Source organism: Lacerta agilis, chromosome 14, assembly GCF_009819535.1.
Source record: "Lacerta agilis isolate rLacAgi1 chromosome 14, rLacAgi1.pri, whole genome shotgun sequence".
Taxonomy (NCBI): domain Eukaryota; kingdom Metazoa; phylum Chordata; class Lepidosauria; order Squamata; family Lacertidae; genus Lacerta; species Lacerta agilis.
Genome location: NC_046325.1, coordinates 17,226,611 through 17,251,797, shown reverse-complemented (window position 1 = coordinate 17,251,797; position 25,187 = coordinate 17,226,611). Strand labels below are relative to the sequence as shown.

General features: G+C 45.8%; 1 protein-coding gene across 1 annotated transcript in view; it reads right to left on the bottom strand.

Annotated features, from left to right (window-relative positions):
* Positions 1–24,474, bottom strand: part of EPS8L1 (EPS8 like 1) — a 31,941-nt gene extending 7,467 nt beyond the window's left edge. Inside the window, exons 1-15 of the mRNA XM_033170682.1 lie at positions 24,415–24,474; positions 17,995–18,047; positions 16,758–16,801; positions 14,807–14,865; positions 12,677–12,838; positions 12,379–12,528; positions 12,025–12,107; positions 11,231–11,346; positions 11,035–11,087; positions 10,009–10,135; positions 9,104–9,192; positions 8,927–9,001; positions 7,875–8,023; positions 6,600–6,741; positions 5,039–5,067 (exon numbers count right to left, since the gene is read on the bottom strand). Of these exons, the coding sequence (XP_033026573.1) occupies positions 5,039–5,067; positions 6,600–6,741; positions 7,875–8,023; positions 8,927–9,001; positions 9,104–9,192; positions 10,009–10,135; positions 11,035–11,087; positions 11,231–11,346; positions 12,025–12,107; positions 12,379–12,528; positions 12,677–12,838; positions 14,807–14,865; positions 16,758–16,801; positions 17,995–18,011 (1,295 nt within the window). The 5' untranslated portion in view covers positions 18,012–18,047; positions 24,415–24,474. The remainder of the gene's footprint in view (positions 1–5,038; positions 5,068–6,599; positions 6,742–7,874; positions 8,024–8,926; positions 9,002–9,103; positions 9,193–10,008; positions 10,136–11,034; positions 11,088–11,230; positions 11,347–12,024; positions 12,108–12,378; positions 12,529–12,676; positions 12,839–14,806; positions 14,866–16,757; positions 16,802–17,994; positions 18,048–24,414) is intronic.
* Positions 24,475–25,187: the final 713 nt, after the last annotated feature.

The following is a 25,187-nucleotide window of genomic DNA, read 5'->3' as shown; positions in this document are numbered from 1 at the left end:
CCTCGTTGTTCCCAAGCCCTGCTGCCCTGACTCGTTCTCTCTCACAGCCTTTCTAGAAAACCCAGTTCTCCCACTTCTGTCCTCCCACATTGTACACACAGCCTGGAATGGACTTCCTTTGTGTTTATTTAGCTTCCTGCCAAGCCATGGCTGTCCAGGGGCTGAAGAGATTGTCATGTTCTCTTGAACCTGCTACTTGTGTGCTGTTCCATATTAAGAACTCCCTGTGCGCTGTACCCAAATTACAGTGCCTGGCCATTACCAAAGTGTGCTCCCATCTATGGCGGCATTCGTGTTAATGTTAAGTGAAAACAAGTAATTCCACAGGAGGCCTATTTAGGAGGGCAATGTGCCTCACTGTCTCCCAAGCCCTCACTGAAGGGGACATCATGTTCAGCAATGTCTGCCTGGCTCTGCTCCAGACTGCTTACACACCCACACTCTCTGTGGTGCGCAGATGCAGTCTGAGAAGGAACCGTGCGGGCCTTACTTCTGTAATGTGTGCAGAAAGCCAAACTGTGTAGGATCCAGCGTATTAATTCTGTGCTCTTATTGCTTCCCTGCTTGAACTCCTCAGCAGAAGTACTGGGAACCATGCAGCAGCCTAGGTCCAGCATGGTTGTCCTCCATTGTGGACTACAACTCCCGTCATCCCTGACCACTGGCTGGGGCTGATGGGAGTTGGAGTCCAACAACAGCTGGAGGGCAAAAATGTTAGCTACTCCTCCAGCAGGTGGAAAGGTAGCAACCCTAAAATTGCTCCCAGCATTATTAATCACCCTCCATATTTCCTAAAGTAAAACCTTGCAAGGGCTAGAAGGTGACATGGAGTGGAAATGTGGTGACATTGGGCTTATTGGTGTGTGCGTGGGGGGGGGGTTGACAGGAGCCCCTCTGTACATAGAACATGTTGTACGATCTGGTGTATGTGACTATGACCAGTTCACGCCATCTGTCCAGTGCTGAAAGGGGAGGGCACAGGTAAGCAGAAACGTATGCGTAGATGAACGCATGTATCTTCAATCCAGCCACATGGCACTTACAAGAGTCTGGGTACATGTTACACTCGCTGTTATTAGGGGAATCCCAACACATGAGAACTCTGCCTATGGTGACTTCTGAAGGGCTTGCCATCAACAGGCAAAGGAAGCTGGAAGGGACAGGAATCGCACACACAGAGTGAAGGAGAAGCTGCCAGCTGTCCCTTTCGTAGGACCATAGAGTTAAAAGGGAGCAGGATGGTCAATTTAGTCCAACCCCCTGCAACGCAGGATTCTTTTTGCCCAATATGGGGATCGAACCCACAGCCCTGAGATTAAGAGCCTCTGGCTCTAATGACTGAGTTCTCTCTCTTTCTCTCTTTAGCTGCTACTTTCCCCTCCCAATTGGTAGGGAAAAGGAACACAGAAAATCAGCTGCCAAGAGGAGTGGTAGTCAGACAGAGGCTACTAGTGCTTCCTCCTTCGCCGCCATGTGTCCAGTTGTGGGATTCTATTATGTAGTGAATGTAACGGGAAGCCAAGGCTTTAGCCAAGAATTCATGGCACTTTTGCAGAAGTACAATTCCCAGTCTTCTTTTTGGGAAGACATGACTCGGGACTCAAAGTTGTTTACTCTTTTTAATGTAAGTGTTGCTCGGCCCCTTTTCTGAAGGGTTTTCCAGGAAGTGGAGACCTTGGATCTCAACACTTTATTGGAACCTTTTCATGACTTCTCTATGCAAACAGCACCACATCATAAATACTTGTGGAAAATCCACCCTAAGTAATAAAAAGGGGAGAGGTCACTCGCCTAGATTATTTCAATGACCCGTTGGGACCTTAGTCTATCTTTTGTCTTGCCTGAAATCCAGAATTTCTTGTTCAGCTAAAAAAGAGGCATCTGGTTTTGATTTATTTCAAGAACTATGAGGGAACCCACTCCTTCCCTGACACAGTATGTATCAGTGAGCAGTCGTTTCCTCATTTTTTGGGCAGTATGTGCACACACACCCCAACACTTATGGGGCCAGAAGTGTTCCCCCCCCCCATTGTACATGTCTACTTTAGTTCAAGGTATCTGTTGTTGCCCCCATCTCCCTTTGTTAAATTAGTTATATTTCAACCTTGTGGACCTCAAGTAAATCATTAAGGGGCATATCTATACTCAATATGTTTGAAAAAAAGTTTAATATTTTATCTCCCTAAGAGGTGGTTCCTGGGGTGAGGGAGCTAGAGACCACTCACAGTTCTTACCATCCTCATCAAAATGCAATTCTCAAGATTATTGGTGTGTGTGTGTGTGTGTGTGTGTGTGCTATAGTTGGAATAGTATAGAACTGAATTACCTCAAATCCCAGGGTGGTCGTAAGGACAAATCTATCTGTCTGTCTGTCTGTCTGTCTGTCTATCTATCTATCTATCTAAAATTGCTATACTACTGGTTAAAGATAAATTAATTAGTTTGCAGCTGAGGTGCCAGAAAATTTTGTTTCAGTCTACCACAATCCTTGTTCTTGGCAAGTATTAGGACTCACTGGACAGTTAGGGAGCAGAGGATTAAACTAAGCATGGGAGTTGGTATAATGAACAACAAGGACTGTATGTTTTCCTCAGAAACCTCTTTCTTGGCCACACTGGATCTGAATTTACTCTTCAGTGATTTATTAATCTCGTGTCATTTTTTTAAAGTACTTCTCCCATCAGTGAAGAAGTCTAGGAACATTAATTTTTTTTAAAAAAAAATTCCTTCCTTTTTTTTTAAACAGATAAAATTATTAAAGTTTTAATAAGTTGGATTCTTTGGCAGCTGCTAACATTTTGCATTCAGAATTCATTGATGTGACAGTGGCTAGGCAGGTTCATAGCCACAAATGCAAACAGGTTCCAATTTGGGGAGGTAATTTCAAGTCCCCACTCAATGTTAAATGGCTGCTGATTACTGACCCGAAGCTCCCTTACTCCCACTCACCTTAACAGCCACCTGCAATTTATACAGACTTGTACAGAACACCACCCTCACCTAGCAAAAACCCCACCCCCACCACCTTACTAGTCCTATCACTGACTTCCCTGCTCACCACCGGACCCAGCTTCACCCAATGCAGAGAGACAGAGAAAGAGACAGAAACAGAAAAGAACAACACAGAATTTATCTAAATTTCCCGTGATCAAATGGCTCACAAATTTTCCCAGCTGGGAAGACTCTCTACATGAAATGCCTATTATGCTGAGAAAGGTGTCCTTCATCATGACAATGGCCAAGGCCATTCCAATCCCAGCCCTCTCTCTCTCTCTCTCTCTCTCTCTCTCTCTCTCTCTCTCTCTCTCTCACACACACACACACACACACACTTCTTTCAAGTTCCCCCACCCTTAAAGGTAAAGGTGCCAGATTATCCTCCACCAGGGCCAGGGCCTTTTCAGTGATGGCTCCGACCTCGTGGAATGCTCTGTCCCATGAAACTAGGGCCCTGCAGGACTTGATCCCCTTCCGCAGAGCCTGTAAGACAGAGCTATTCCGCCTGGCCTTTAATTTAGCCTGATCCTGTATTCCTGTTTCCCTTCCCTTTTTCTCTATGAAGAAACCCTTCTGGGTCCCCACAGTTAAATTCTCCCTGGTCTCCATGTTGGCTTTAGCAGGACTAACATGGCCAGTTAGCCCTGGTGATGTTACAATTAAGCTGTTTTTAATTTGTTTTAATCAATGTTGTATTTTTGTTGTTAGCCGCCCTGAGCCCGGTTTCTAAACCAGAAAGGGCGGGATATAAATAAAAATGTATTATTATTATTATTATTATTATTATTATTATTATTATTATTGGTGGAAGGGACCCCTGACCATTAGGTCTAGTCGCAGATGACTCTGGGGTTGCGGTGCTTATCTTGCTTTACTGGCCGAGGGAGCCGGCGTACAGCTTCTGGGTCATGTGGCCAGCATGACTAAGCTGCTTCTGGCGAACCAGAGCAGCGCACAGAAACGCCATTTACCTTCCCGCCGGAGTGGTACCTATTTATCTACTTGCACTTTGACGTGCTTTCGAACTGCTAGGTTGGCAGGAGCTGGGACCAAGCAATGGGAGCTCACCCCTTCATGGGGATTTGAACCGCTGACCTTCTGCTTGGCAAGCCCTAGGCTCTGTGGTTTAACCCACAGCGCAACCCACGTCCCATTCTCACCCTTAGGGTCCATCAAAGGCTCTGGAGGTCTGTGAAGCTGTGATTTAATTGGTGCCTGGATGAGAGCCCAGCACGAAAGGGTTTTGTGCAGCATGGTTGGGAAAGGCCTGTGACTCTGGAGAGCTTTTGTCACTCACAGAAGAGGCAACAGAATGGCCAGTACTTTCAGTTCAGTATAAATTTAGCTTTCTATTCCCATATGCTGCCCCCGCCAATGTTGCACAGGGGCCCATGCATCTTAGGTCACTTGTAGACAACCTGTTTATTGAACATTCATTCTGATTTATATGTTGGGAGTTTATATGATGTTGCATCAAGCAATGGTTATATCCCATACTTTCCGGTACATTTCCCCATCATTTTCCTTATTGCAAAAAGTCAGATTTAAGAGGAAAGCGGCTTTGTTGTGCAAGAGCACCAAACTTTAATTGAGCCGGTATGTTACAGGATCTCCCATCTGCAAAACAGCAATAGTCTATATTATCTGCTGCACACAAAAATAATATTCTTAAGGTTTTATGGGGCCCCTCCTCTATGTAGTAACAGAAAATAATAATAATAATAATAATAATAATAATAATAATAATAATAATAATAATAATAATCCTATCCTTCAGTATAAGAACAGCCTGCTGGATCTGGCCAATGACCCATCTAGTCCAGCATCCTGTTCTCACAGTGGCCAACCAGATGCCTGTGGAAAGCCTGCAATATCCCCCCCCTCTCCCACCTTTCCTCTCTCTTTGCCCCTCAGATCCAATTTCCAACCCTGCCTTCCAAGGTCCATCCATCCATCCATCCATCCATCCATCCAAACAAACATCTCAACACACCTTCCCAAATATAAAAATCTATTGGCCAGAGGCTTTAAAGGGACTTACCCATTGGCTGCAATTGTGGGAGCTGATTGCTGTAACAGAGGAGAATGGGGAGGAGAAACAGATAAATGGTTAACTAGCAAGACTGCACAGTCACCTTAGCCCAACATCCAGCTCAAGGCAGGATCCTCCCCAACTTATCACCTCCAACTGGTTAGGCATGAAGTCATACTGACTGTAGTCAGAACCAACCTTCCTCTTGCAACCTGGTGCCTTCCAGGTGTTCTGGACTACAGTTCCCATCAGCCTCAGTCAGCACAGCCGTATGATGCTGGGGCTGATGAGATTTGCATCCCCAAATGTCTGGGGGGCAGCAAGTTGGGAAAGGCTGATTCAGATCCACTCTGCCTCTGGCGTACCCAACCGTAACGAGAGCCAGCGCAAAGTGGTGGCTGCTAGAATGTTTGGCTAGCAAGACCTGCATTCACATCCTCACGTAGCCCATCAAGCTCCCTGGGTGGTCCCGGGCAAGCCTAATTAATGTGTAATTAAGATGCATGGGAAGATACAAGATTAGACACTTCTAGAAGGAAGCTAGACCAATTTATAATAGATAGTTCTACTACTGGCTGAATAGAGCCCCCATTTTCAGTTCCACTATGCTGATGAATATTAGGGAGAAGAGGGACAAACAATGTGGGATAGGTCTTGCCTTAACAACCTGCTTGAGGAAGAAGAAGAAGAGTTTGGATTTGATATCCCGCTTTATCACTACCCGAAGGAGTCTCAAAGCGGCTAACATTCTCCTTTCCCTTCCTCCCCCACAACAAACACTCTGTGAGGTGAGTGGGGCTGAGAGACTTCAGAGAAGTGTGACTAGCCCAAGGTCACCCAGCAGCTGCATGTGGAGGAGCAGAGACACGAACCCAGTTCCCCAGATTACGAGTCTACCACTCTTAACCACTACACCACACTGGCTCCTGAAGCTTCCCTGAAGTATCTAGTTGGTGACAGAAGGAAGCAAAAGGCTAGTTTACTCCTGACAGTAAGAGCTGTTCGACAGTGGAATTTGCTGCCAAGTAGTGTGGTGGAGTCTCCTTCTTTGGAGGTCTTTAAGCGGAGGCTTGACAGCCATCTGTCAGCAATGCTTTGAAGGTGTTTCCTGCTTGGCAGGGGGTTGGATTGGATGGCCCTTGTGGTCTCTTCTCTATGATTCTATGATTCTACGACTTTTAGTCTCACTCAGCAGGTCTATTCTTATAGCAGAGAGAGAGAGGTGGAACTGCAGGAAGTAGTTGTTGTTTTTTTTAAAAAATGTTCTGATTTATGCAGTGAGTAGTGGCTGTGGAATCAAACAGTCATAACGCTCTTCTAGAAAAGTTGGTTCCACCAGATTCTTATTTGTAGCAATTGCAAACAAGCAAGAAATGAGCTATTGGATCCACCTAGAATGTATTGTGATGCCCCAAAATACACCAGAATGGCTCCTTCGAGCCACTTTCTGCCCACAAGGAGAACTTGCTCTTTCTCCCAGGAGCAGCAGATGCTTTTGCCAGCTGTCCTCTTGCCCTTGGTGTGGGTTTTGCAAATGTTTACCCTGCCTGCTTTCCACCTCATCACTCACTTGGGCGCGACGTTCTTCGTGTCGGTGCTGCATCTCCACTGGGTCTTCCCAAGGCTGGCCAGAAGCGTCCAGGCGTGGCGTCTCCCAGCCACTCCGGAAAGTTGGGTTGTAGGGATCTGCGTAGCCCCGGGGGAAGTCCACTCTGGGTTGCACAAGGGCAGAAAGGAGGTAGAAATGAATAGAAGAAAATAATACAATTGAGAATGAGTGAAATAAAGAAATGAGGGGGGGGGGGTTATTGGGTTGTTTTTTGTTTCGATTGTGTGTTTTGCGTTTTCATATTGTGATTTTTATCTTGTGAACCACCCTAAGACCTGCAGGTATAGGTTGGTACACAAATTTAATACAGTAATAAATAATAATAATAATAATAATAATAATAATAATAATACCCTCAATCACATACTGAAACTTGCCCATTCATTTCTACCTCATCACTGAATCACTAGCCAGTGTCACAAATGGATGGGCCTAATTTATCAGCAACATATCAAAGACCTTGGAATGCAAATCCCCAAGGTTTCCAGTGCCTTCCGAGCCTGAAGTGAACCGCTGAGCTCCAGTGACCAGGCTTCTCTGGTGACATCAGCTCAGTTCAGCCAATGGCAGGCAAGAGGGGTCATGGCACCGTGGCTGCAAAGCTGAGCAGCCCAGTGGCACGAAGGGAAACGGGGCCAGCACAGAACTGAGAATCCAAGGAGAAGGTTTAGGAAGAGGTGGGTGGGAAAGCAAGTGAACCAAACCACTGGAAACACAAAACTGGGCAAAATTTGAAGAGGGAAGAACAGGGCCGGATTTAGGGTTGATGGGGCCCTAAGCTACTGAAGGTAATGGGGCCCTTTATATGTCCAGCTGTCCTTTGTCAACAACAAATTGTCTCTGTTTTTTGGTGTTGAATATATGCTATATGGTACAGTAATTTATGGACCTAATAGGTACCTAAAGCCATTTGCTCATGGTGCAGAATGTAGGCACCCTATATATAGAAATGAGCAAACCAGTGATATTTTAGGGAGCAGGCTAGCATTACTTACATCATGGGAGCCTGCACAACACAAAACACTGTTGCTGTATGTAGGTTTTATTTTATTTTATTTTTATCTTATATTTTGGAAATGTACATTCAGTTCCCCCCCCTTTTAATTTTTTTGGGGGCCCCCAAGAAAGTGGGGCCCTAAGCTATATCTTGTTTAGCTTATACGTAAATCCACCACTGGGGAAGAAATAACAAACCAAGAGAAGTCTCGAGTCCCTCCCCCCCCCCCCCCCGCTTACCTTGGCCGGGTCCAGTTTTCACCCAGTGAATACCACAGTTCCGCCTCCTGGTCTCCCAAGCAGCCTCGCATCAGGGTCACTGCTTCCAGGGTCAACATGGGGCTGCGCAGCTCAGAAGCGAACGCCGGTCCCCCCGAAGACTCCACCACCTGAAGTGGGACGCCAGAGTCAAAAACGGCAAGTTATTGTTATTGTTCTATTTATTTATATCCTAGTCCGGGACTCAAGAGGGCCCAAGTTCTTCACGGGAGGTGCTTGACTCTAGAGCAGTGGTTCCCAACATTATTTTGGCCATGCCCCACCTAAGCACCTCTAAAATCCCGATGCCCCCCCCCCCGACACATATTCAAAAAGTGAACACCTATTCACGTGGAGGAAGTCTAAAAGGCCATTAACAGTTAATAACTCATTCTCGAATTCCTCCCCGCCCTAAAAATCAACTTGCCCCCCTGTGGGGTTTGTGCCCCACATTTGGAACCACGGCTCTAGAGCCAATCTGCACACGCAGCAACATCACGCGATGAAGCTTTTTACGGATTGTACCACGCTGCTCTCCAAGGGTGCGGGGTGGGATTACACTTTTAATGCCGCCCCCCATGACAAAGGAGACTTCAAATACAGGTGCCTAGCATGTCAGGGATATGTGTTCTAGGCCAGGCTTCCTCAACCTCGGCCCTCCAGATGTTTTGGGACTACAACTCCCATCATCCCTAGCTAACAGGACCGGTGGTCAGGAATGATGGGAATTGTAGTCTCAAAACATCTGGAGGGCCAAGTTTGCCTATGCCTGTTCTAGGCTCCCCTTTGATACACCAGTTTCCCACATCCAATGATTTTTATTTTATTTTTTTACAAATGGGTTTCAGTCCCAAGTCTGCCACCCGCATGGTATAGTTCACCCTGTCATTCTGTTGCTTGGGCAAATCACTTTCCGTGGTTTAATTACCACTGGTTCGTAGAGCAGCTCTGGACTGGCAGCCAGCAGCCCCCCTGTTCATCTGCCTGGGAGTTCATCTTCCCTTCCCCTCTGCCCCATCGAACCTGTTGCTTACCAGCTTCAAGGGGTTGAAGAGAAAATGTATGAGCTCCTCTGAGGTAGGGTTTGCAATGTTCGATTTCAGCCTTGCCTGGGTGGTGGGAAAAAAAGCGTATCCTAGTGGTTAGCATGAGCCAGGCAGGCGCCCTCTTGCCTTCTTGCGAGAAAAGCGCTCACTCCCAGCCACACTCACCAGAAGACTGAAGGAATATTTCATCTTTGCCAGAGCATCTTCAAACTCCTCTTGGGGAGGAGGCCGGGATCGGATGGTCAGGAGTCCCTCTGCGGATGCAGCAAAGAAAGACGATATTGACACCTGTGCTGCAACCTGGGCTATTGTTCTACGATGACATTACATGCAACCTAAATTATGTATACTTCCTCTTGGAATTGCAGTGGAACAAAGCAAGAGGCATGAAAGCACAAACGAATGCCAAGACAGACTCAGGCATGTGCGTACACCCCACTTCCACCTCACCAGTCCAGAATCTGTTTTGGAGACCAGAGCCCCTGGTCCCGGTGGCTCTAGAGGCTTCCTCAGCACAGGTGCCATAGGCCTCCTGTACATGCTCCGCATAATAATATTACTATGTTACACATGTCAACACAAGATGCCCACATGTGGAGCTGCACACACAGTGTGCGGCAACCGTGTCAGCAACCCTTTTGAAGCCATGACCAAAGCTGCAGGATTTCTGCTTTGCAGACTGGAATCCATTGAGGGGTCTGGAGAAAGGCCCCTAGCCCCAGGTTCCCGCGGGTCTGGTGGTTTTCCCTGAAAGAGCAACTCACGTCAAACGAGCGAAAAACACACACACAAAAAGACCTCTTGTATATGCAAAGCATGACAACTCCGCTATGGTGCTATGCCGAAACAGGAGACCTGGGGCCTGTTATGTTAGGGAAGCCTTTCAGAGCCCAGTGAAACTTTCTGGATTCTGGTGGGTTTCCAGAGTTGTCCAGAGGGCAGAACCAGAATGTTCAGCCAGACAGGAGCAGCATTCAGAGGCATCTAGTTTCTAGCCGCCTCAGTTATCGTGGCAGGAAAGAGAGGGAAAATGTAGCTTCCTGGAGCCCGGTTCGATCTATATTTCTCACCGCCTGGCGCCCGGCGACGCCCCCTTGCGGAGCGCTTGCGTTGATCCAGGACACGGAAAGCTTCGGCCGATTTCTGCAGCTTCCCTATGAAGGCTTCCACGTCATCAAAAACATGGTTCAGCAGCTCCTGTCAGATGGAGAGAGGAAGGGAGGTTAACAACAGACAGCTCCAGCTGAACACTCTATAGAGCCCTCTGTGTAAGAACCAAATGCACAAATCTGAACATGTCTACTCAGAAGTAAGTCCCACTGAGTTCAGTGGAGCTTACTGCTAGGTAAGAGGGTATAGCACTGCAGCCTCAATTTCTAAAAAGAAAGAAAGAAAGAAAGAATTGTGGCATGTGAACTACATGTACTGGAATTCTCTGTTCTATGCAAATTCATGAAGTGATGTCCCCCCTGCCCTAACTACAGTTTACTCCTGTAAAAGCATCAAAGAACATCTACTCAGTCTTGAACTCCTTGAAGGATTGCAAGATATTTGTATCAACGGCAGCATTCCACTGAGCTACAGCAACATAAAACTACACATGGTTTGTGGAACAACAACAAGCTTCCATGAAGTGCTTTTAACATAATGAAAATACACTTCCTAAACTTTTTTGGGGGGTGGAGAGAGTATTTTTAAACATATAGGAGGGGGGGAAAGTATTTAAGAGATTATCCCCGATGCAACAAATATATTCTATACAAATATATTCTACAGGTTGTGTGTGTGTTTCTTAAAGTCCAGATATACCAATGGGCTCTGTACTTTTAACAGCTATACAACAAGCAAGGGAAAACCCCCACCACAGGTGTAATCTCTCCCTATCATTGCTTTGTTACCTGTCCATACCTGCAGATACCTGTCAGGCAGCTGCCAAGGGCACCGAGTATGCATCAGGGACAAAAGGTGACGGGTCCTATGTAGGCAAATCCACAAATCCTACCACATGGCAATCACTCCTACCTCCCACAAATCATTCTAACCTCTTTTACAGGCCACCTGGCTTTTTGACACCACACCTTTCCAGCTAAACTTACCACATTTTGCTCGGACTGAACAAAGGCCAGGTCAGATTCAGCTGCCGAGATATCTGGAAGTAGAAAGAGCCAGGAGGTTAGACATGCTACACTATCCTCTGCCCACCCTAATGTTCAGTGGTGTTCGACTCAGGCATAAAGGCGTGCACAGGTTTGCAGCCTTCAGCTAAGAGAGTCAGGGCTCCTGGCTTCTCACCATTCTCCCTTTGCTCTTGCACGATAACCGTTGTCCTGGAGGGCACCTGCTTAGGAGACTGAGGGAGGGTCTCCGGAGCCTTGTTGGTCTGGCTGCCAAGCCAATTCTGGGTGGCTCTGAAGACGAGAGATGAAAAGCAAGAGGTTGAGATAAAAAAAGGAAGGGCTCTCACCCTGAGAGAGAACGCTATTCCAGACATCTCTAGTTCTCCTCTGGCCCAACGGTGGGGAATCTTTTTCTAGTCAAGGGCTACAGTCCCTTGGGTGTGGGAGGGGCTGGAGCCAGTGGTGGGTGTGTGGCCAGAACCAAAGTGGGTGGGGCCATATCCCAAACTATGTCACTCATAAACAGGTGTACTGGCACTCCAACAGCTGCTTTTACTAGCAAAAACAGCTTTGGTGAGGTTTCTGCTTTGTTTTAGCAGAGAAGCAGTGCATGTGGGTGCTTAACCCTTTCCTGTTGCTTTTTTGCTGCAACTCACTCCCACTTCAAGCCACTTTCCACACCTCCACTCCGCAGGATTCAAGAAGCATGGGAGGAAACTTGCAGGGGGGGAAATCAGTGGGAATTACGTTAGAAAAATAGCACAAGGGTGAAAGGGTTAGATGCCTCCACCCAAACTACTGAAAAACCACACAGACCATTCCTTGCAGCTGCCCTTCCCTAGAAAAAGCCATCAGCAGAGTTGAAATATATTTGTGTGTGTGTGTGTGTGCACTTTGCAGCCTTCATAGTTTTAGAACTCCCCTTCCCCTAAGACCTGTGTCTATACAGGCTTATGGGTCTGCATTCACCTAAGTGCCTCCTTCCGTTGAGCATTTCCACCTGACTTGAAGTCCAACAGAGCTCCATTAATGTCCTGCTGGATCAATTCTGCCTATAAAATAGAAGAGAAACCAAGTCAGAAAATACTCGACAGTGAGAGATAAAACTCTCTCCCTTCCCCAGCTCCAAAATTAGCCTTCACAAACCTGGTGCCCTCCCAATGTTTTGGACTCTTAACTCCCATCTGCCCCTGCCAGCAGAGGAGGGCACCAGGTTGGCGAAGTCTGCTTCAGGTTACATTTCCTGCAGCTGGAAGAGGGTTTCACTGTCAAGAGTGGCTGTTCAAACTTCCCTTATGGAGCCACAGTGTCCAGTTTCCTTACCCCTACATGGTCACATTCAAAGAAGTGGACATCTGGTTTGAGCTGGTGGGGTTCCTGGCACACAAGCAGAAGCAGCGACTGGGATCGGGACTCAGGGCGAACGGCTTCACAACGAGCCACAGCTGCTAATCCGTAGTTCTCTAGCTCCTCCTGTAGGGGGAGACAAAGTCACCAAACAATCCAGACAACCCATACGGAGCCCTCTCCAAATAAGAGATATTGGATCACAGGGCTACAGCCAACAACCTCTTGGTCCCTATTCGCCACCCAACATCACAGTCCTGGGTTGCTCCTTTACCTTTGAGTCTATGTCGAAGAGCTTGACGGCTGACCCGTTGACCTGAAGCAACATCTCCTGCACCCAGATCTTCCCTTGGGCATCCATGACAGATAGTTTCCTGGTGGCATCCTCCACAGTTGCCAAGTCATCCTCGTCCCCGATGGAGAAGGTCACCAAGTGCTGGAAGATAAAGAAGGGAGAGAAGCCTGAGCACATCCATCTTTAGTCACCAAGGTTACTTGTTGCTTTATTTCACTAGTTTGCAAATGGTTCTGGGGACCATCAGAAGGGGAATAATAATAATAATAATAATAATAATAATAATAATAATAATAATAATAATAATAATTTATACCCCGTCCTGTCTGGCTGGGCTTCCCCAGCCACTCTGGGCAGCTCCCAACAGAATATTAAAAACGTGATAAAACATCAAACATTAAAAACTTCCCTAAACAGGGCTGCCTTCAGATGTCTTCTAAAAGTCAGATAGTTGTTTATTTTCTTGACATCTGACAGGAGGGCATTCTGCGGGGAGTGGGAGTGTGTGTGAATGAGTCTGAATATGAGTGAATGAATACATAAATAAATGAGGGGGGGAAGAGAGGGAGAGAGAGGGAAGAGAGAGGAAGAGAGAGAGGGAGGGTGGGAGAGGAAGAAGGGCCTTAACAGGGTCTTTCCGCCATCTGGTGTTAGGTTGGTGGGCAGAGAAGAGAGTGGGCCTTTTGGAGAGGGCTCTCCCCAGAGAGGCTAACTTGGCACCAAGTATGTTGGTTATTTTATGGTAGACCAGCTCATACTCCAGCTGGGCTGTCCTCTCCCTCCACAGAGCCATCTGCTACTACCAGCTGCTCTGTGGGAAGAAGCATCTCAGTGACATTTTATATGTTGTCAGTCATACTCAGCATGCTTCTGAGTACCAGTTGCTGGAAATGGCTGCTCTTGTGCTTGGCTTCTGCTTGAGGGTTTCTCACCAGCATCTCTTTGGCCACTTTGAGAACAGGATGCTGGACTAGATAGGCCATTGGCCCTGAACCAGGAGGGCTTCCCAGGAGGGCAGTTCCCTCACTGGAAAAAGTGAGATTACAGGGAACCAGGCAGAGGGCCTTCTCGGTAGAGGCGCCCACCCTGTGGAACGCCCTAGCATCAGATGTCAAGGAAATAAACAACTATCTGACTTTTAGAAGACATCTGAAAGCAGCCCTGTTTAGGGAAGTTTATCATGTTTTCAATATTCTGTTGGGAGCCTCCCAGAGTGGCTGGGGAAACTCAGCCAGATGGGCAGGGTATAAACAACTTATTATTATTATTATTATTATTATTATTATTATTATTATTATTATTATTTTATGATCTTATAGTATTGTTGACCATTGCTTTTTTCCCTAAAAAGATTGCATTTAATTTTACATGTACACCCCCTTGGAATAATTTATGTCATGAAAGGTGGTATAAAAATAATTGTGAGGAATGCATTTGTCCTGGCCTTCCGGCATTAAACATGAACTTATTCACTCTGCTGATTTTTGCCCTTTGCTATGGCTCTGCTTTGTGCTTACTGCTTCAATGCGGATTGTATAACACGGATGCTTTTTAAAAATTATTTTCTTGTTTGGTTCCCCATACAGTTCTACCAAAGGAAAATCCCAAAATAGCATGAACACAAAAACTTTACACAGGCCTAGGCAACATCCCAAATGAACTAGAATACCCATCTTCCAACCCGGGAGTCAGGATCCCAAAACTAGCTTGTAGGCCAAAATCTGAGTGAGTTGCAGATTATTTAGATGATTTGTTTTGGAGGGAAGACTGCTGTCTTTTAAAGAGGAGACAGGCAAGCAGGCAAACAGAAGCGGAGGGGGAAATATAGAGTTAAGGAGGACACGTGTGTGTGGTAAAAAAAGAAGTCAGAGTCAAGTGACAGATCAAAATAATGGAAGGCGGTTGTTCTAGAATGTTCCTCAGAATCCACTGCAACACATGGACTTTCTATGCAATGGGTTTCCTCAAAATAACTGGAGGCAACCAAGAACCCCCCATCCTTATAACCTCTTCCCTAATATCACTCAGTTTCCCCCCACGTTAATTCACTAGCCACTGATGTGTCACAGCTCTTGCCCCCACTTTAGCACAGCCCAAACCCAAACTTACATTGACGGCATACTGTGAGACATCTGCCATGATAATACTGGAATACTTCTTCCTCTGCTCTGCAGAAAGAGACAAAACATTATTTAAGGAGGAGGAACTGTGTTGCAATGTTGTCTTGAACCAACAAATGAAACCTGAAACTTTAGTGTCAACTGTCAGCTGAGAGTCTGTTTAGCATCAACCTGCAACTTTTATTTTAGAAAGGTGGCAGTGAGGGAGGGGATAGAGAAGGGAAGCACCGTCTTTGGGGGCCGGGCTGCTTCCATGTCCTATCCAGAACAAATGGGCAGGGAGGATGGGATTACAGGATACATACACATTCATTCAAAGCACAAAGAATCCCGGGAACGGCTGTTTGTTACCCTGTGAGAAGTGACCTACAGTAGCCAGGACGGTGCTTTAACTACAGTGTGTACCCAGCCATAATGCACATGAGGTCTGCCTTCTTTGTGACAAGGCTCCTGACAGTGGTGTGACAGTTGAAAATTCAGCAAATAAATCTTCATTTAATTTACATCCTAGGGAAAATTGCACATGCTTAACAGCTGCGTGCCAGGGTCGTTTTCAAGACACAGAAACATCAGCATAAAAACGGGAAATAAGCATAAATGTATATACAGTCGTGCTTTGGTTTTCAAACAGCTTGGTTCTCGAATGTTTTGGCTCCCAAACGCCGCAAACCTGGAAGTGACTGTTCCGGTTTGAAAACTATTTTTGGAAGCAGAAAGTCCGACGGCGCTTCCACAGCTTCCGATTGGCTCCTGCAGCCAATCGGAAGCCGTGTTTTGGTTTCTGAACATTTTGGAAGTCGAACGGACTTCCGGAACAGATTCCGTTCGATTTCCAAGGTACGACTGAATGTACACACATTATACATATTACTATATCTCTCGCTCATGCACACACGCAATGAGTGAGGGTTTGCCTAGTTTAAAGGACAATGGGTTGTATCCAATGCTAATCTGACTCAGAGTAGACCCATGGAAGTTAACGGACATGACTAACTTAGGTTCATTAATTTCAATGGGTGTACTCTGACTAGGACTAGCACAGGTTAAAACTCTTAATAAGAACATCCAGGGATGTATCTCTCTAAGGAACGCTTTTCAGTTCTTAAGAAATTATTACCTCTCCTAAAGAAGAGGGATGTAATTACTGCCTCTCCCTGCGGGAACCAGTTTAGCTTGTGAGAAATACACACACACCCATCTCCTCCCTTCTTACTGCTTCTCAGCTGATTCCTGCTCTTTCCCCACCCCACGCGGCACAAAACCCCTTTGGTTTTTAAATGCCAGGAAAACGAAATGTTCAAGCTTCCTCAAGTCAAAGGGGAGAAACACAGAGAGGATGTACTGTAAGATGAAAGATTGACAGGTTTCCTGGTTTAGTTTGCAGCAGAGGAGCAGAAGTCCGTTGTGGTATCATACACAAGATCCCAACGTTTGAAGAAAAAAAAACTTTTAGTTTCATAGCACACAGCAGAACATGACGGGGAACCATGCCAGCCTTGCAAGCTCTGCAGAAATAGTGATGAACAAGACTAATTTTGCAAAAGATCACCCATATAATTTTTTTTGCAGCACTTTTCAAAGCTGTGCAATCTCCTGTCCTCAAGGAGATTATAAAGCAATAAACTACATTTTGATGGTAGCGGAGTCAGCCAATGAAGAGAGGGCTGTAAACAAATGTGGTTACTGAGGGTGAGGAGCAAAGAGTTAAGCCAAAGGCTTTCCAGGTAAGGTGTTGACGTGAGAAAGGGTTCCTACTTGACATAGGAAGGGAGTTCCAGGTGTAAAGATCATCAGCAGATCTGTTTATGAGAGCTGGTAAACTTTGAAAAAGCTGAGGATGCTACAGCTTCAGGACTGAGAAGGTCTTCAGATTTGAAACGTACCAGCACACTGATAAATAAACAAATCTTCCAGATACATTCCTATACTCCAAAACTCACCATAAATGGCTCTGGCACTGGGCCTGGAGCAGTCACTGCCTAGGCTGCAAGACAAAATGGACAAGTTATTCAACAAGTGGAAAAAATCACCTCAGGTCCGTATTTCCAGACTACTGGACATCCTTCTCAAAGCTTGCTAGGCCATCAGGCTCCCCTCCGCCCAGGAATCATGGAGGCCAGTATCTTCTAGGGGTGGGGATCCTGTCCGAATCCTATCAGCCCCAGACAGCATGGCCAGTGTTCAGGGCATAGCTGTCAACTTTTCCCTTTTCTTGTGAGGAATCCTATTCGGAATAAGGGAATTTCCCTTTTGTTAAAAAGGGAAAAGTTGACAGCTATGGTTCAGGGAGTTGTGGCCCCAGCAACATTTGAAAGGCCACAGGCTCCCCATCCCTGATCTTAGCCCCCACAAAGCCCCACTGTGCACCCAGGAAAAGAAATATTAGGAATCTGTGCCACTTAATTTTCCTTTAGCTCCCAAACAAGGCCATGGCGCTATACCGAAGCAGCCCGGTTTCTGTTCAAAGAGGTTTTGCAGCCATTCGTGCCCCAGCCCACGTCAATTCTAGTCCCGCACCAACCAACCCCTTTTGTCAACCCAGAAGTGAAAGAAAAAGAGAGGCAAGACTATGCCAATACTTCCTTGCCAACACCAGTAGGACCTCAACAATGGTGGTTTTCTAAGCAGTCCCTTGACAATGCTCAGTAAGTTAAAAAAAATCACAACGAAAGGGGCAAGAGAACAAGGGTGAGTTCCTGGTGAGTTCTGGCAGCTCATTTTCTAGAAAAATAGCAGGTGAAGCATAGGAGACACCCTTGCCTTAAGATCTGGGAAGGGTGTGTGGGCTGGAGAGAATCCTGAGGTTCAAACAAGGAGGTTTGGAGGGTTACATTTGCCCCCCGCCAGGCCTGAGGGTCTCCACCTTTTGTGGAGGGCAGTGGCTCTCCAAGGTTTCAGTCGCAAGGCCTTCTTCCCAGCATGACCCGGAGGAGATGTGAAATGTCAGGGGTCACACCTAACACCTTTTCTACGCAGGTCAGGCTCTCTCAACCCTTGGAGCAGAAAGTGAGCGCATGCCTAGAACACTACAGAAGGTTCTGGAAAGCAAATAACTTTTTCCCTTAAGCTGTACTTCCCAGATAAAACTGGGCACACCTCGAATTTGAGTGCCTCCCTAGGTAGTCTTGCTCCCAAATCTGTAGGTGCCGGATGGAGTTCTCTGACAGCCCCTCTTACCTTCCCGAGTCACTCATGATGTCAGCGGCCTCCTCCAAAAGTCCCAATGCAACCTGGCAAGTGTAAGAGGAGAAGATTATGCATTTCACAACAAGGCTGCATAGAGAAAGCAAGTAGCTTTTGTTGTTCTATGGGGCGGGGAACCCCCAGGGCTGGATTTAGGTTTCATGAGGCCCTAAGCTACTGAAGGTAATGGGGCCCTTTATATGTCCAGCTGTCCTTTGTCAACAACAAATTGTCACTGTTTTTTTCGTTGAATATATGCTATATGGTAATTAATGGTATCTAAATCCATTTGCATATGTTGCCATGCAACCAGTCATTGCAGAATGTAGGCATCCTATATATAGAAATGAGCAAACCAGTGATATTTTAGGGATCAGGCTAGCAGGCGGGGCCCATTACTTACATCATTGGAGCCTACACAATACAAAACACTGTTGTTGTATGTAGGTTTGATTTTATTAGTTTTTTATCTTATATTTTGGAAACGTACAACCAGTTTTTTCCTTTAAATTTTTTGGGGGGCCCCAAGAGAGTGGGGCCCTATGCTATAGCTTGTTTAGCTTATACGTAAATCTGGCACTGCCTACCTCTGGCATGTGGCCTGAAGCAGGTCGCCTATAAGGAAATACAGCCTTGGGGCTGAAAAAAGGTTCCCTACCCCTGTGCTAAAAAGAACAATGGCAAATGTCTGTTCTCCCACTAGAAGAGTGGTTTCAGAATTCATTGAGCAGGCCCAGGCAGTTGCCAACGGACACCCAGCGGACATTTGATTTCAGGGATTATTACCCCCGACCCCAACACACACACATATAGGTAAGTACTCTGAGCTCTGCACTCATTCCCCTTGTTCTTGCAGTTAGAATCCAGTTCGCCGAAGCGTCCTAAACAAGATTATATGACTAGCAAATTCAAGCTGACATTGCTAGTTGAGAGCTGAATGCTTTGCATAATGGCTCAGGTACCTTGATGCTACATTTGCATGCCTTCACACCTTAGGTGGGCACTGTCAGGCTTTGGGCCTTAGCAGGAGGGAGGCTCAAAAAGTAACTTTTTAAAGGTCTTGGCTGTGGTGAAGGAAGAAAACCCCGATGTTAGAGAAGTGAGGGATCATTATTCCCTTCTCTTCCCCGCCTTTACTGTCCTAATGGTTTAATTTATTTACATATTTGCTTAATTTTAATCACCATTTCATTTTTTTTGAATAAGAATTTATTGAATTTTGTCCATAAAAAACACACACAAACTACAACAAACACTACAAAAAACAACAACTGCAAAACCATACAAAAATACACAAAAAAAGGAAACTTACACACAATTATTTCTCTACCCTTATCCTCTTTAAAACATTATTTTGGGACTTCCTCACATCCTCTCTTCTGCGTTCATTTCTAATCTTCTTTAGTAACTTTATAACATTGTAAAATCTTCCTTCTCACAACTAATCTTATTCTCATAAATCATAATCATAAACCTAAAATCTTGTTCCTAAAAATAAACATTACACAACTCCAACTTCTTATATCCTCTCTTAACTTAACTTCTGATTACTGTAGCCTAAATCTCTTCTGATTCCAATTTCAAATATTTATTAATAACATCCTATCAAATAATTATGCAATTCTTCCAGTTCTCATACACCGTTTTCCCTCTGGTTTCGGAGTTCCATGATCAGCCATTTTTATTTCCCCTTTAAATAATCTTCCGTTACCCCATACCTTTCCTAACCATTCTAACCCTTTCCTTTTCCCTTCCCATCCCCCACAGGTCCCCCCCCCCCCAAAGTCCTTTCTTTCCAGCTCCTTCATCTTCTTTTGTTGTTTCCATCATGCCCAATTCTGGGCTTAACATTCTTAGTTGTATCTTCTTCTTTTCCAGGTTGTATCTCTCTTCTTGGTGGATGACTGCTCTGACATAACCATAAAGTATCTCTTCTTCATTCTCTGTTACATGTTGCATTTTCCTTTGTTGCTGTCCTTGAACTCTTGGTCTCTCACTCCAAGAGCTCTCTGTTCTGTCCAGTCCCTGGGCTCCAAGCCTTAATCACCATTTCAATCCTGCTCTGATTCAGCGGGGTTTTGTGGGGAATATTTGGGGCAACCCCCCCCCCCAAAAAAAACCCAAAAAACAAACCAAAAACATTATGCTTAGACATTAAAGCGCAGAACTCAGCCTGGAAAGAGTGGGGCTGGGTAAAAGGTAAACCCATTTGTGCTGATGTACTAATCCATGGGTAGGAAAACTAAGGCCCGGGGGCCGGATCTGGCCAAATTGCCTTCTAAATCCGGCCCGCGAATGGTCTGGGAAACAGTGTGTTTTTACATGAGTCCTTTTATTTAAAATGCATCTCTGGGTTATATCTGGGGCATAGGAATTCGTTCATTATTTTTTTTTCCAAAATATAGTCCGCCCCCCCCCCACAAGATCTAAGGGACAGTGGACCGGCTCCCTGCTGGAAAAGTTTGCTGACCCCTGTACTAATCTGATGTCGATTATTTATTCATTTATTGTCACATGTATTCTTCCAGGGTGCCTTTCTGTTTTATCTTCAAAACAACGCCATGAGGCAGGTTCAGCTAAAAGAGATAGCGACTGGCAACCCAGTGGGCTTGGTGTTTGAACCGTGGTCTCCCAAGTCCTATTCTGACCCTTTAACCACTTTGCCACACTGGTATTCTGTATGTTTCACCTACCTCATTGTATTTTGATCTTATTATGCTGACCGGCATGATGTACCTACATGTGGGTGGTATAGGGGTTGGTTTGTGTGTGTGTGTGTGTGTGTGTGTGTGTGTGTGTGCGCGCACACACAAATAAATAAAACCCCAGATCATTTGCAGTACAAGGGTGTGCGATCATGCACACATGGTAAAGAAAAGTAAGTAGGCCTCGCTCCTGCCCAAGAATGCTGCGACATCTCTTGCCAACAGCCACACCTGTTTCGTTTCACCTGGCAAGGCGCTTTGTTTATTAAAGGTGGGATTTAACCTCCTTCTATGCCTGGAGCAGAACCAACCTGCTCTCGTCTAACCATGCTTCTTTTTCAGGGAAGAAGACACACAAGGAGCAAGAGGCCTAATGGTTAAAGCAGAGGTTGTAGTGTTTCATTGTGCGGGTGGCGGCGAGAGAAACAGGATACTCTCTTCCCGATATTTGCTTAAATATCCCAGCTACAGATTTGCAAGCAATGCTCATTTATGCACAGGTCTATCGCCAACCGTGGTTGATATGAAGAAACAATGGTCAATATTGACTCAGTTGGACTGTGTGTTTGGGTTTAGGCCAGAAAGGAAAAAAGGATTACTGCTTAAATGTCACTGCTTTCTCCCCAAAACATTACCTGCCCACCCCCCATCCAAGTTAGGTAGGTTTTAATAAGGGGGTGCACCCCTTTTTAATTTTTTGCAGGGTTCTTGCCTTTATAGAACCCAAGAGGCAGAAATTCAAGATTTCACTAGTGTTCCGCCTCCATTCACAAAGAGACTGCACCTGTTGATTTTCTGTCTGCCATGCACAAGGTGAAAATTCTTTGCTCAGGGCCCCATGACTCCTGGGTCATTTTAATCAACTGCTAGATACCACTGCTGTATCTGATTACTATACCCAAAGCGTAACTCTGAATTCGGTAATCTGTTTTGAAAGCCGCTGCCTAATCCTGGATGTGTGAAATGAAGCGACAAAATATAGGCGCACCTCTAAGCATGCATAATGCATTTTCGCCCTCACCTTTGTGAGACAAACTAGGCCTTAGATATTAAAGGGACTTCCAGGTGAGAGAGGGTATGAATTGTAGGCAGGTTAGAGCTCCACAACCTGTCTCTGGAGAAAGTATACACTATCTACATGTTAGCCCCACTTTTTTCCTCTTCTTACACATTTCTTTCATTTCCAAAACGTCTATACATCCTGCTTTTTGATGCTAAAGGGCACAAACAAGGCTGTTTGCAATAAATAGCATAAGCCCCCTAACTGGGGGCAGTCCCTGTTTCCTGGTTCTGCTCTCTGTTAAATCTCTCTCTCTATTTTTTTTCCTCCTTTGGGGGATGCCTAATTAGTATGTTGCTAGTGCAAATTGCTTGAGTTGTCATTTATCAGGCTCAGCCCTAGCTCCAGGGCTTTGGCAGTAAAAACAGCACCTTTGGAGGCAAACAGGGGTGGGTGGGTGGAATGAGGCATTAGAGCATATTCCAGAGTGGGGCCCCACAGCGGCTTGTTCTTTGAAATTAATGCAGCCAACTTAAGGCGTTTGGCCCAAGTTTATCATAGGAATATAGGAAGTTGAATTATAACAACCCAAACCATTGCTCCATCTAGCTCCGTACTGTCTATACTGAATAGCGGTGGCTTTCTAGGGTTTTAGTCAGGGAATCTCAACCAGTCCTACCAAGAGATGCCAGGGATTGAACCTGCAACCTTCTGCAGATTTTCTACCACTTTTATGTGGCTTTCCCCCTTCTTGTCTCTGCTAGAGATGCACATTAATACATGCGCTTGAACAATAAGCTTCCACATTGGGAACAAAGCCCATTTTACAGATTGTCACTGCTGAGGTCGCAAACCTTTGTTAATGTATAAATTGTGCGTTGTGCTGTTCTGGTGGTGGTGGTAAGGATTAGGCAGCGATCCTTGATGCGAGAGTAGGAGGCTTACAAAAATGGACATCTTCTAATCTAATATATTGGAGGCTAGGCAGCCATAAAGACACTAAGTCAAAGATGCAGCAACCATTCTGGGAAATATACCAATAAAGCCACAGGTTCAATAGAGAAAATTTGCCTAAAAGAAGCCTGCAGAAGCAACCCTGTCCTTGGACAAAAAGGTAGGATATAACTGTAAAATGAAATAAACGGATCAGGTACCCAAATATTTTCAGGTTTAACCCTTGCCCATGTTTGCTGTCCAAGCCTTTAACAAAAGAGGGGCATATATGTATGCTGAAGCTCAATACTTACAGTTATGACCCCTTAATAAGAACACTTAGACCAATGGACAAAAGTCAGTTATGATGACTAAGATTTCGGTGGGTCTACTCTGAGTATGACTTAGCTGCAATTCAGAAAGGTAGGACTAGCTGTTGATGCTTTGGCAAGGAAAGTCTTTCTGCGTATGTTTAGAGCAGGAGTCCCCAAACTAAGGCCCGGGGGCCGGATGCGGCCCAATCGCCTTCTAAATCCGGCCCGCGGACGGTCCGGGAATCAGCGTGTTTTTACATGAGTAGAATGTGTCCTTTTATTTAAAATGCATCTCTGGGTTATTTGTGGGGCCTGCCTGGTGTTTTGACATGAGTAGAATGTGTGCTTTTGTTTAAAACGCATCTCTGGGTTATTTGTGGGGCATAGGAATTCGTTCATATTTCCCCCCCAAAAATATAGTCCAGCCCCCCACAAGGTCTGAGGGACAGTGGACCGGCCCCCTGCTGATCCCTGGTTTAGAGGTTCTCTCGTGAGATCATGAGAGATCACCACACAAACACACACACTTGGTTCTTTAAAAACAACGTATCTCTTTTCTGTTCCACACAAATCTGGAATCTTCCTATTCAGAACCAGAAAGCCTCAAAATAGCTGCTCCCTGGGCTAGAACTTCCTGGATCTCACTGCAAGCAATTGTGTAAAAAGAGATTTAGCCAACACTGAGGAAAGAGAAGCAGAACAAGCACCCTCAAGGGGATTGTGGCGGCAGTGGGAAAATGTGACTGACACACGCAGAATACCGTTAAGAGGAAAAAAAAAATGGCATGTGCAGGCCTATCTCTGCTCAATCTTTCTTTAAAACTATAGGTACATGCGGAAGCTTTTTTTTGTGGGTGGGGAGGATCAATGACACAACCAATGCTCTGGGGGCCTGGTCCCTTGCAGATATCCCAGGTCTCTCTGTGATGTTCTACTTTCAATTAAAAACAAAGTCTCTACCCTTTTTATTTGTGGAAATATAAGTGCCCGGTCAGTATTCTAGTCAGTTACTAAGAAACACAATGAACACAACTTAAAACAAGTTCTGGATGGTTTGCAAGAGATCCCCACCCCCCAACTTACTTTCCAGCCCCCTCTCACCAGCACAACAATGTGATCTCTTTTTGGCAACTGATAAGATCCACGTTAAACCCGTATCTGGGTTTCTTCCAAATAAAAGGTTTAGGAGCCACAGCACGGTCTCTGCTGCAAATCAAGTGCTTCCATTTGTCCAAAATGCTGCCCTTCTCAGAAAAATCTACCCTGCCACGAAGAAAGCCAACTTTCTTGCTTTGGTGAACAAGGCCTTCCCGCCCCCCGCCCCCGCCCCACACACCAGAGAGTTGAGGACCAAGTTCCCCCAGTGCAACCAACTAACTAGGCTCCATCCCCACGAAGCCCAGGCTCCCTGCTTGTCCCTCCCCTCTCCTCCCGCAAGCTCCCACCATACTTTTAGACTTACCTTGTACGCAGCAGCGCTTCTCTTCAGTTCTCAACCATCTCTCCTTTGGGCACCCAGCTGGTGGCATCTGACATGGCAAGCAGAAACTACCAATGTGGCTTGAGACGTACCAGTCCCTATGAGAGCAAGCCTGTCAGCTGAACCACACCCCTTGCATACCTGGGCAGGTAGCAGTCACTCACCAGGTGCCTTTTTTTTAAGCCACAGGAACACACACACACACACACACACACACACACACACACACACCTGTATTTGAAGCGAAACTTGCTAGGGGGAAAAAGTGGCAGGGCTGTTTCTGGAGGCAGCTGGTTGGAGGAAGAGGGAAATGAGGGCATGCTTCAAAACGTGCTTGCAGGCAATGTACGTGCATGGTGAGAAGCTGTGGTCATTTTCCTTGCACGTGTCTATGCACTAAAACGCCTGCATATGTGCTCATTATACATGGCAGATCTACACAGCTTGTTGAATGCCCATTAATTCAGATGGTTCAAGGCTCTTATGTCGATGTACAGAGCCCCGAACAACTTGGGTCCGAGATAGCTTAAGGAGCTTATATCTTTGGTGGACCTGCAAAAGGGTAAAAGATTATTGGGAAATAATCCATAAAGGAGTCCCATGGACTGCAAGAAGATCAAACCTATCCATTCTCAAAGAAATCAGCCCTGAGTGCTCACTAGAAGGACAGATCCTGAAGTTGAGGCTCCAGTACTTTGGCCACCTCATGAGAAGAGAAGACTCCCTAGAAAAGACCCTGATGTTGGGGAAGATGG